The 12,391-nt window shown below is 46.1% G+C and overlaps 1 protein-coding gene across 2 annotated transcripts in view; it reads left to right on the top strand.

Moving 5' to 3' along the window:
• CLDN16 (claudin 16) overlaps window positions 1-12,391 on the top strand; it is a 233,238-nt gene that overhangs the window by 46,063 nt on the left and 174,784 nt on the right. For both annotated transcript variants that reach the window (XM_069617451.1, XM_069617452.1), the window contains exon 2: window positions 11,718-11,820. In XM_069617451.1, the coding sequence (XP_069473552.1) occupies window positions 11,718-11,820 (103 nt within the window). The remainder of the gene's footprint in view (window positions 1-11,717; window positions 11,821-12,391) is intronic.

Genomic DNA, 12,391 nt, shown 5'->3' with positions numbered 1-12,391 from the left:
TTGCAAGAGTAAGGCAGAAAAGACAGTGGTAAGTGAAATGATGCCTGTTAACGACCAAGCACTTAACAAAACTCAACTCATACACACCGTCTTTGCATAGTTGCACATAAGTGCGTATCTGGTTCCCGGTCAAACAGCGGTTCAAATACAAGTCCTTCATGACAATGCAAATGTGTCTTCCCAGCATTGGCCTCTCCTCGATGGAAAGTGGCCTCCCTTGGTGAGCCAACAGACTTGAGTCAACAAGCAATTACTACTTTTTGAAAGGCCAGTCAGTCTCGCTGAGGGGCCCTTGTTTCTGGAACGACCTCTCCAGTCATGGAAGACGAACCCTCCAACACCATCGGTTACAAGTAAGCCCCACATACCAGGCACTTGCAAAGAGCGTTTGCACACAAACAGCAATACCATATGCACATTGGTGTCAAACAGGATCCATGCGGAGTGCTCTCCACTTACTATACCTTACCATGTGCTGTGAAAAGTCCAGCATGAGGTCTTAGGAAAATTCCTAATTAAAAAAAAAAGTGTATTGCAAGCCCCACTGGAGACTTCTGAATAAGCTGGCGAGTGTGAAACAGCACCAGGCATGGGTAATTTTTAGAGCTCTTGCACAACAGAAAGTGTCTGGTGGAAAATACCAGTTATTAAGGCTTTTATGGAAGGGGTTAAGAGAATCCATCCCCCCCATTTCTCACCCAGCTCCTGGATGGGATCTAAATGTGGTTTTAACCAGACTCATGGGATCTCCCTTTGAGCCAATGCATAAAGCAGGTCTAAAAGACCTTACTTACAAGACTGCCTCCTTAGTGGCTATCACTTCTATCAGAAGGGTTAGCAAACTACAGGCCCTTTCTGTCCTAGACCCTTTTGTTAAAGTCCACAGGGATAAGGTGGTTCTGTACAAACATCCCAGATTTGCACCTAAATTCATCTTGAGGTTCCATGTGAACCAATCGATCGAGCTACCCACTTTCTTCCAGAATCCCACGAGCATTGCCCGAAAGAAGCCTTCACATACTAGATGTGCACAGAGCAGTCACTTCTACCTGGAAAGAACGAAACCACTGAGAAAAACAAACTAATTTTTCATTTCAGTGGCAGCTGGTAGAGAAGGGGTTCCTGTCTCTAAATCGGCTATCTCAAGGTGGATCGTCAAAAGCATCACACTATGTTACACTCTTGCTAAGAGAGAACTGCCCTTCAAGCCTAGAGCACACTCTACTCGGGGCACTGGGGCTTCCATAGCATTCATTACAAATGTTACCCTCTAGTCCATTTGCAAAGCAGCAACATGGAGTTCTGTACACACCTTTACAAAACTCTATTGCCTAGACACTCATTCTAGATCTGACTCTCAGGTGGGACAAGCAGTAATAAGACCTCTTTTCTCTACTGTTCCTTCTCACAACCCACCTCCAACTCCGGGTACTGCTCGCTAGTCTATGCACAGCATGTGATTCTAAGCAGATTAACAAACATCAGAAGACATGCATTGCTCACCGTAATAGCATTTCTGATGATTGTATCTGCTTAGATTCATATGCGCCCTCCCTGCCTCCCCACTCGGTGTGGAAGGAACATAGACGTCTTACTACTTTCTCTCTTTTCTGTACTCACTCACGATAGTCATAAGGCTCCCTCACGGCAGAGAAAGTACAGTCAGGGGGACCTCAACGTGTGGGGGATTTTGGTTGCACTGCACGTCACGTGGGGATGGTGTTGCAGGCACGGCCGTGTCGGCGTCTCCCTTCGATTCTCGAGGGACGGGATGTGGTGCTCTGCGGTGGCAGCTGGATCTCGGACTTTGTGCACAGCATGTGAATCTAGGCAGATACAATCATCAGAAATACTTTTATGGTAAGTAATGCATGTCGTATTGTACCATGGGGGAGGGGTGGGAATTTGGGGATTGTTGGCACAATGTGCTGAATGTATGTTGTTTATCTTGAAACACTAATAAAAACAAATTAAAAATAAATAAACTTGCAGTTTTAGGAAAGTGCTAAAGAATACTAAAGAGCACCAATGTGAACCATTTTGACAGACTTACATTGCTGAAGAAAGAACTGTGTTGGAATTTACGGTTGTTAAGTTGAAGTTACAAAGAACAGTTGGAATTTTATTGCAAACCAGGATTTTCTGGTTTCTTTTTGGAACTGTGGAACAGAGTCCAGCGGGGGAAGAGGAATTCACCCAGACTATAACGATTGACTGTTGTCCTGTTGTGAATTGCCTTGCATTACCTTCTTGAGTTACTGTATGTATAAGTGTGAGGGACAGATATTTTTTGTTAAAGTGTTTTCTTTAGTTTATTTTAGGCAGGAAAATCCTCATCATGATAGGGATAGTGAGGTGTTATCCAACCTTTTAATTTAATAAAATGGCATCTTTTAAAAAACCTTCACAAAGTTGTCTGCTTCACATTTCTGACCCCTGATACTCAAAACAACCCACCTCCTTCTCCAAGTACTGCTTGCTAATCTATGCAAAGCATATCATTTTAATCAGATCCACAAGCCTCAGAAGGCATACCTTACTTACCGTAATCATATTTCTGATGCTTGTATCTGCTTAGATTCACATGAGCCCACCCTGCCTCCCCTCTTGGAGTAGAAGGTTCTTGGGAAAACAGAGTTTTTTAGATCGAATGATCTCTACCTACACTCCACACGTACACCTTACACTCCCTCTTGTCAGAAACAGATAGTCTGAGAGACCTCGACGTGTGGGGGATCATGGGTATAGTCGACGTTACACTGGGCATGGAATTACGGACCTGCCCAATCAACGTCCCTTTTTTGAACTTCGAAAGCTTCATATGCGGTACTCTGCAGTTGCCGCTATTTGTCGGCCTACGCGGGGCATGTGAATGTAAGCAGAAATGCATGGTTATGGTAAGTGATGTATGACAGAATTCCTGAGAGATAAACTACACCTATACCAGCTGACAAGAACACTCAGATCAAGCAACGACATCCGCCTGGAACCGAAACCCTATAACAGAAGAACACTCGGAGGATCCTCATTCTCTCACCAGGCACCGAAAACCTGGAATGACCTACCAAAGAATATATGAAACAGAAGAAACCACCTAATATTCAGGAAACTCCTCAAATCCTTGCTCTTCGCTGCGTAACCACAACACTGACGCACAAAAATGCCCTACACCGCTAAACAACGAGGAATAAAGATACCGATCTCTGTCGCTACCAAAGACGGACACAAACGGAACCCAAGGAACGTACTCCATGACAAACCATAAGACATTATGAGAAATAGCCACAAAAGGAGGACACTAAAGACTGAACACATACACAGTCCAACCAAAAGCACTGAGACGCCTCATCCACAGCTTCCCTGCTTGTACCACATCCAAAGTTCCGGCAGACACATTCACATAGACAGTATGATAAGAGGAGACCACCACCCCTACTCCAACACCCATTGAGGAGAATAGACACTCGACCCACAATACCTAGTTCATTAGAATTACAACACCATAGAGAGTTCATTAGAATAGAACATGGAGCGCATTGCATTAAATACCTTAATTGCTGTCAGGGGTAGGCCCTTTCTCCCTATACAGGACGGACCCACTAATCTAGCTGTGCTTTAGGGTTGCACTGAACTAACGAGACTCGCAAATCTAGCTGTTTCTCACCATGCAGGACTCCCGAAAACGAGGCATTCAGCCAAACTGTGATGATTAGCTGCATAACATATAACCCAATAACCCAAAAAAAGCTCTCATTTTCTGCATACTTACCTCACTCACAAAACTAACACAGCCACCTCTCCAACCGCAAGCCGCATTCACTTCACCACACCGCAACCATAAACTGCACCAACAGCGCACAAGGACTGACATCGCTCCAATACTCGCACCAAAGCTCAGCGCACGGTGTATACCGAGCTGAAGCTGCCAACAGAACACCACCCCTCTCACTATCCTACTCCCTCTTAACACTACTAACCCATCCCGCCTTCTCTCTTGCAGATGCACCAGAGCGCCTTGGGACCAACTCCGTTGGTGACGGTGCGCGGTACAAATACCTTTAACATACATAGTTCTGAGGCTTGTGGAATCTGGTTAGTTCACATGCTGTGCGTATGCCGACATCTAGTGGTGGCTGCGGAGTGTTGCAGTTTTTGTTTTTGAGACTCGAAAAGGGACGTCGACAGGGCGTGCTGGTGGTACTGTCCCTGGTGTGACGTCTACTGTGCCCATGATCCTTCACGCGTCGGGGTCCCTCAGATTATTATTTTCCACCGTCATAGTCTGACTCATATCGCAGAGTTCCTTCTTGTCTGATGCCATTATTTAGAAAAAGTTTAATTCTAGTATTTCTTTCTGTCCTTTCCATATCCGTTTACCGCAAGATCTTCAGTGACGGCTTCAAGGACAAGTTTCAATCGTCGATGACCGCAACCTGTCTCGACAATCCTTTGTCTACGGCCTCAGTCCTGCACAGTAGGGAAAGCAGGCAGAGGTCAATTTTCTAGTCTCGTTAAGAGAATGTATATTCCCCTTTACCCCCACCTACTTCGCCAGGCAGCCACACCCACACATCATGGAAAACACACCTTTTAAATGTTTCCCTTCCTGTAATAGGAAGTTCCCCTAGAAAGACTTGCACCAGGTGTGTAATCTTTGTCTCCCCAGGGATCTCGACGAGGGAAAGTGCAATTCTTGCAAACTGTTCAGGCTTAAAACCCCAAAGGACCGCAAGACCAAATGCTGGGCCCACCGCGCCATGCAGGCTGAGGCCGCCATGGACGTCAAGGGAGCCTCCAGTGATGGCAGCATCGACGTCTTAAATGATGCTGAGGGTTATAGGGATCCATCGGTTTCCTGCGTGCAAGCACCCAAACTTATCTGGCAGGCCGGCGGTTCTGCTACGGGGACAACACTCGGCAGCTCTAGCACTACCAATTCTCACACCAAGCACACCCCCACAGACGAATGTCGGCCACGCTGCTGACCAATAGGCCACACGTATCTTTGAGGGGGAGGTCCGAAAAGGTTCCTGTCTTCTGGGCCATCGCGGTTGCGATCACTGCACGACAGGCCCCCGAAACAGACGGTAAAGTCTGTTTCCGACACTGCGTCTAAAGCTACAAAGTCCTCAGGCGCAGATGACCGGTTGTTGAAAGATGTGCCAGTGGTCTCCTAAAAGAGCACAAAGAGCTTGAAAGTTAATCAAAAAAACATGTTCCCGACACCCTGTTAAAGGCCTATTTGTCAAAAAAACACAAGTCTTCAACATCCCAGAATAAAGAGGTTGAAGGTACCAAAACCAGGTGTTACTCTACCCCTGAGGGAAATCTTTTAGGGGCCATGCACCATAAGAAAACCTCTGTCCCAGAGCCCCCACTTATACCTTCTACTCCTGCTCCCTCTTTAGTATAAGCTCCTCACAGTGGACCACAGAGCAATTTGATAGTTATAAGGAGGATGTCCTCTTTTACTAATTTCTTTGATGACCACCCAATCCTCGGGGAACCCTCGGAGCGGGGCTACCACCTCGCATCAGGGCCTAGGGCAAGATACTGATTACCATACCACGCAAGGCTCAGAGGACCCTGGCACATACACAGACCCAGAGGATGAAGGGGACACAGCAGACTTGGTCCAATATTATGACGACGATGAGTACATATACGTCATTGATTCCTCAGACTGCTCTGACCCACCGCTGGCTGTTTCCCCGGTAGACAACCGGTTACAATACAATGACCTGATAACGATATCCAGATAGCATTGATAGGCCTCTCTCCCACTATACAGGTCCCTCAAGTTTGGTAGGGGCTCTATTTCTAGGCTGCATCGTGTGGTATTCAGATTGCATTGACAGGCTTCCCTCCCCCTATACAGGTCTCTCAAGCTTAGTAGGAGTTCTAGTTCTAGATTGCATAGTACGATATTCAGATCCCATTGATAGATTCTTAGACAGGTCTCTCAAATCCCACTCAACTCTAAAGGGAGACAGAACCCACCAGTGAACTACTATGAAGTGACACCCTGATTAGAAGCTAACACCTCATAAGGCATATGTCCTAGCTCCGCCCCTCCAAATCACCCTTCAACTAGTAGATATCCTCCTTAAACCCTCACTGCTTGGTCACTGCAGTGAACCACGTATACTGAGAATGACACTAAGAAGAGCCACCGAGAATCAACTAACGATATAACCCCTAATCCACCTCCCTTACCCCTCTCTTGACAGCAACTGAACAAGCCGACAACAGCAGCAGGAAATACCACCCACAGACAGAGACCTGACTGTTAGCGGACAGCCCTCCACACACATCACGACACCACAAGACAACCAGACCAAAGCAGAACCAACTGGACATCAGCAAACAAATAAAGACGAAACAACCTCTTACAATGCTGCGCAAATGACCCATTCCGAGGGAAAGAAAAACAGAAGAAGCAACAAACACTCCGGAACAGCAACTAAGAACCACAACTACAGAACACATCCCTGAACTCAGGAACAAGATTCTAACCAACACCGAGAGAACAGACAAATCCCTCCACTAAACTCCTTACCTCGCCGACAACGGGTCACCAGAAAAACCAACCCTACGCTAGAAGCCGCAACATCAAACTACCCCACACAATCGCACAGAAGAAGGATGAACAAAACAAGAAACAACAAACACACCTCAGAGGCGATAACACCGTTCATCACCAAAGCAAGAAGTACTTCCAATCAACAACCACAACTCATGGAAGACAAACCCGATGAAAACAAAAACCCAAGACAGAACCTAGAAGAACTATTTGAAAATGCTGACACCCCAAAACCCACACCTCAGCAAGAGATTGACCAGGAAAGAAACCCCAACACTGATCAGAGGACAACCTCAACAAGAAAGTCCAAGCCAAATAACACCTCCAAACTCCACTGCAATCTTATAAACGCAAGATCCATGTCAAAACACTCAACAGAGATCTTCAACCTACTCGATGACAACGGCATTGACATCCTGTTCATCACAGAAACATAGCTGGATGACAACCACAAAATCACGCTCCAAAGCTGTCTTCCAACCAACTTCAAATGCCTTCAAATAAACAGGAAAATCAAAAAAAGGAGGGGGCATTGCAATAGCATTTAAAGGACACCTGAAAATAAAAAAAGACGAACCGCTCAACATCCCCAACTGTGAAACCATGGTAATACACCTAAGAGCAAGCCTAAAAACCAATGTCACATTCATCCTGGTTTACAGACCACGGACATACGATGCAACCTTTGTCAAAAACTTCAAAGAAGCCAGCACCGACATAGCCATCAACCACGAACACCTAATCATCCTGGGGGACTTCAACATCTGGTTTGAAGACAGTCACACCAACTCCCTAAACTCACTGACTGAACAACTCACTACCATGAAACTGCGACAGCTAGTCAAAGGGGCAACACACTCGGCAGGACACACGCTTGACGCAATTGTTGTGGAAGAAAAACTCATCACCATGGCACTGCTGTTACAAATACTGTGGAGCGACCATCTCATCATCCCATTCGTGATTACTCTACCTACTCAAGTCTCCATCCCACCCCCTAAACTCACAACCACCTCAAAGAGAAACTGGAAACACGTCAAAGAAAGCAACCTATTCAAACAACTGGAGTTAACCAAACCCTCAACTACAGAAGTAGAGCTAACTGGCCTAGACGGGAAAGTGAAGCTACTGCACAAATGGATCACAGACACAATCGACAAGATCGCCCCAGAAAAACCATTCACACCATCAAAAAAAAGAGCAGTGGCAAAATGGTTCACCCCACTATTAAGCACCATGAAAAAGGAAAACAAAAAAATTGAACTGGAATGGAGAAAAGAATACAACATGGAAAAAAAAACACTGTTCCAGAGACAAATCCGAGCATACAAGAAGGAAATTCAAAAGGCAAAGAGAAGGCATTATGATGACAGAATCACCAATGCCGCCAACACACAAAAAGAAATGTTTAACATCATTAAAGAGATGAGAAACTCACCAGGCTGCGACAACACCACAACCCCCTCAGAGAAACTATGCAAAAACCTGGCAGACCGCTTCAAAAAAAATCTACGACATACAACAATCCATACAAAACATACCAACCGACCACAACATACTACAAAGCGAACCCATCACAGAACCTCAGCACAAACTCAAAAACTTCCCTGAAATATCAGCAGAGGCATTCGCATTGCTGGTAAAACACAGCAAGAAAGCTGGATCACCCATGGAGCCCTGTCCCCCGGACATCTACAAAACAATGCTCGCACAAGGAACACCAGCAGAATACTACAGAAACCTTATGAACCTCTCTCTAGCAACAGGAACTGTACCTAAGACCTTCAAATCAGCATATATCAAACCACTTCTGAAAAACACAAGTAGCGACGCAGAAGACCTCTCCAACTATAGGCTGATTTCAAACATTCCCTACCCGGCAAAACTCCTGGAAAGCTACGTATATAAACTCACCCAAGAATATGTAGAAAAACACCACCTGCTAGACCAGGCTCAAGTTTCAGACCCGCAAGAGGAACGGAAACAGCACTACTATCCATCTGGGACGACCTAAAAACCAATGCAGACTCCAACACAACATCAGCCCTGATCCTGCTCCACCTCTCCGCAGCCATTCGACACAGTTAGTCATGACACCCTGACCAAAAGACTAGAAGACATAGGCATAACAGACACGGCCCTACTCTGGACTAAATCATTCCTATCAGACAGAACAGAAACCGTATGGATTAAACCCTTCAAATCCACTCCAAGAGTTAACGACTGTGGAGTACCACAAGGATCCTCACTATCACCACTGTACTTCAACATCTACCAGACTCCGGTTATCCGAATCTTCAAAAAGTACAACATTACATGCTACAACTACGCATATGATACCCAAATCATCTACAAAATCAATGACACCCAAGCTGATCATTCAACTCTAATTGAGTGTCTAGAAGAAGTCTTCAACTGGATGAATGCCAACAACCTGAAAATCAATCCAGGAAAGACTGAAATCATGATCATATCCAAAAACCAAGTGAACGAAACTGCCATCCCGTGGCCAATGGAAATGGGAACCGCACCATCACCATCTAAGGTAGTAAACAATCTGGGAGTCCTGATGGACAACACCCTAACCTTAGAACCACAAGTAAACACAACAGTCAAGAAATGTTTTTCCTCCTCCACATGGCAAGAAGAATCCTACCATTCCTCTGCTTCACACACAAAACACTCACTATCATCGCCCTCATCATGTCAAGTATCGACTATGATATGATATGATATGGCATTTATGACGCGCCTATACACAAGTGTTTCACAAGACAAACAGCCTCTACCTCGGAACTCCAGAATACTTCCTGAAGAAACTACAACAGATCCAAAATGCAGCAGCCAGACTACTCCTCAAACTATCAAGAAGAGAACACATCACTCCTGCCCTAAAAACACTACACTGGCTCCCAGTAAAACATTGCATCACCTTCAAAACAATGTGCATAGGGAGCAGAATTCCTACAAAAGAAAATAACAATCTACAAACCAACAAGACCCCTCAGGTCAAGCAATGAAATCCGCCTGGAACCTAAACCATACCTCAAGAAGAAACTGGGAGGCACCTCCTTCTACCACTTAGCAGCAAAAACCTGGAACAATATCCCAAAAGATATAGGAAACACCAAAAATCACCTAAAATTTAGGAAATTACTAAAAACCTGGATCTTCAACACCACCGACTCAAACTGAAAACCGAAACAAAAGGAAATGAGATGAATAAACTGTAGTGGACATGGACAACCCCCAGTACAGACTGTGGACATCTCCCGATAGGAAGAAGATCCCACGGCACCTGGACGAAGGACGCCGGTTAGAGGGGAACACAGGTGACACCCAAACTGAGATGGAGTCAACATCCCACCCTAATCCCACACACACCATAATCTCACCAAACACCCGCACTCGCCCCACAGCTGCCCCCAGGTACCACATTATAGTGGAATTATCGGGATATTACCATTCACCACACTATCTGAGCTGTGGACATAGGCAGGTGCGTTAGCCATATGAGTGGTAAGGGAAGACTGGGGGAGGAAGGGACCAGTTCTGAAAGGGACCTCGAAGACCGGACAGACCCAGATCAGGACTGAGACGCAGGGGTGCCCCCGAGCCCCACCTGGGGAGATTGCAGAGGCCCAGCACCTCAATTCAGGATAATGATGCCAAGTAACCAACTGCACTAACAATTTCCCCCTCTGCATACACCTCTCAAACTACAAACCAAACACAACCACAAAACTAAAGCCTAAAGCACAACAAACCGGAAAAACCTCACAACATTGCAACAACAAAACAAAAAACACATAGACCCGCACAACAGTACACAATGACTACTGGCCGCAAACACCCCATGCCCAGCCAACGGCCCCACCGGGCAGAGGCCGCCAAAAGCACATCACTGTTCTCTTGCACTTTATCAGCTTGTTCCCACTAACCCCCCCCTCCCTTCCTTTTTCAGAGCCGCCAGAGTGCCAGAGGACCACTCCGGTGGTGATAGTGCCCGGTACAAATGTCCTTTAACATTAACATGGAACTGCACTGTTAAGACGAAGAGGTCAGTTTCACTGGGGAAAGGCAGTTGGTGATGCACTACTGGTTGGGGGCTGAGGTGAAGAACATGCATGGTACAGGGGTCGTAGCAGGGCTTTGTGAAGAATCTGATTGCATGTTGTGCCACATGAACTGGGAGGATGGGAGAGCGATGCCGCCTGGGATGGACAGGCTCTTGAATTTGAAAGGGCTTTGTTTCAGCATTCGACATAGCACTAGTGTGACTTCTGCAGGTTATCCAGCCCACATCACCCTCTTCATGACCGCATCCACGACCAGTAAGGCTGCCCATTAAGAAGGAAGGCACAGCTCTGCCTAATGGTAGCTTGCTTCTTTGCCATGTGTGCCAGTGACGCACCCTGTGCCGCTGTGGTGTGGTAGGCAGTGTGGTCAGATACCTACCTACTACGGGGACCGAATACCAAAATTCTGTCACGCATGAACTCTATCAACAAAAGTCAATGAAATTCACATTTGACAATTTATGATAAAATAAGTGAGATTAAGAGTTAGAAGAATCTTATCCATTAATTAATGACTTTTATAGGTCTGGGGACCTAGTCTGCAGATTATGGGGGGCCTAGACAAATGATCTGCAATACCACTGGACCCCACTCCTGAAGAAGATTCCTGTGCCGTCCTGCAAGCTTGCAACCCAAAACTGAAATTAGCCTCATAATGGCAACATTATTTTAAAATTGCTGTGGTGTGTCCGCCTTTTTTACAGTACAAGAAACTGCACTCTCTGTCTGACTAGAAGTCTAGTGTCCAATTAAATTCATCCAACCAGTCATGTGGGGTCTAGACTCCAGGCAGACAACCAATCAGTGCTGTGACATTCCTCCAGCCTTTTCCCCTCACTCATGGAGGTGGACTATAAACTCTCAGCATCTTGACCAGTGCATCTTAAAGAGAAAGGGATGGGTACGCTGAGGAAGGGACCTGCTGGCTGGGAGAATGTGTTGAAACGATGTAGAAATATGTAATGTTCAATTAAAGACCAGTTTTGACCAATCGCAGAACACCAAACCTGTCTTCTCTGTATGCAATTGCTGATGTGTGTTCTTCTCTCATTTAGGTGAGTACGAAGTGCCGTGGTCTTTGGTGGGAGTGCGTCACCAACGCCTTCGATGGAATCCGGACCTGCGACGAGTATGACTCCATCTTGGCGGAGCACCCTTGTACGTACACTACGTCCTTCCTTTCCTGCCATGATTTAATTCTTTATCACAGGAAGTGTTGCAGGCGCTTCCGAAGTCTAACAGACAGCCATGAGCATAGACTTCCGGTTGCAATGGTCACTCTAAGATTGGTGCAGGGTGGGATTCCGTCAACAGGTGGCAGCGGTAGGATCAGACAAATGAGAAATGATCAGTAGGTCGACAGAGAGATGCCCATTGCAGGCCAGAGTCAATGGAAGGGCAGTCGTGCTGGGCAGAGCCAGTCAGATGATTGCTCCAGAAGAGGGGGAGAGGGCAGTATTACGCCTTTGATAACATAAATCCAGTATTTTCAACCGGGGAGGGGCACTCAGCCAATCAGGTGACTGGGCATTTTATTTGTGTTTATTTATTGAACATTTGTATAGCGCCTAGAGAACAGAAAGTGTTTCCAGACGCCACAAGACAAAAAAAAAGGGAAGGGGGACAGATGAGAAACAACCATAACGGTCCTACGAGGCCTCGTGAGATTCAGACTGTGCAAGTGCAGGGGGAGGGAGAGGGTGAAAGGAGGAAACGGGCTGGAGGGAGG

Source organism: Ambystoma mexicanum, chromosome 10 (genome assembly GCF_040938575.1).
Source record: "Ambystoma mexicanum isolate Mex_15411 chromosome 10, UKY_AmexF1_1, whole genome shotgun sequence".
In the NCBI taxonomy this organism is placed as follows: domain Eukaryota; kingdom Metazoa; phylum Chordata; class Amphibia; order Caudata; family Ambystomatidae; genus Ambystoma; species Ambystoma mexicanum.
This window is presented reverse-complemented; position numbering and strand designations above follow the sequence as displayed.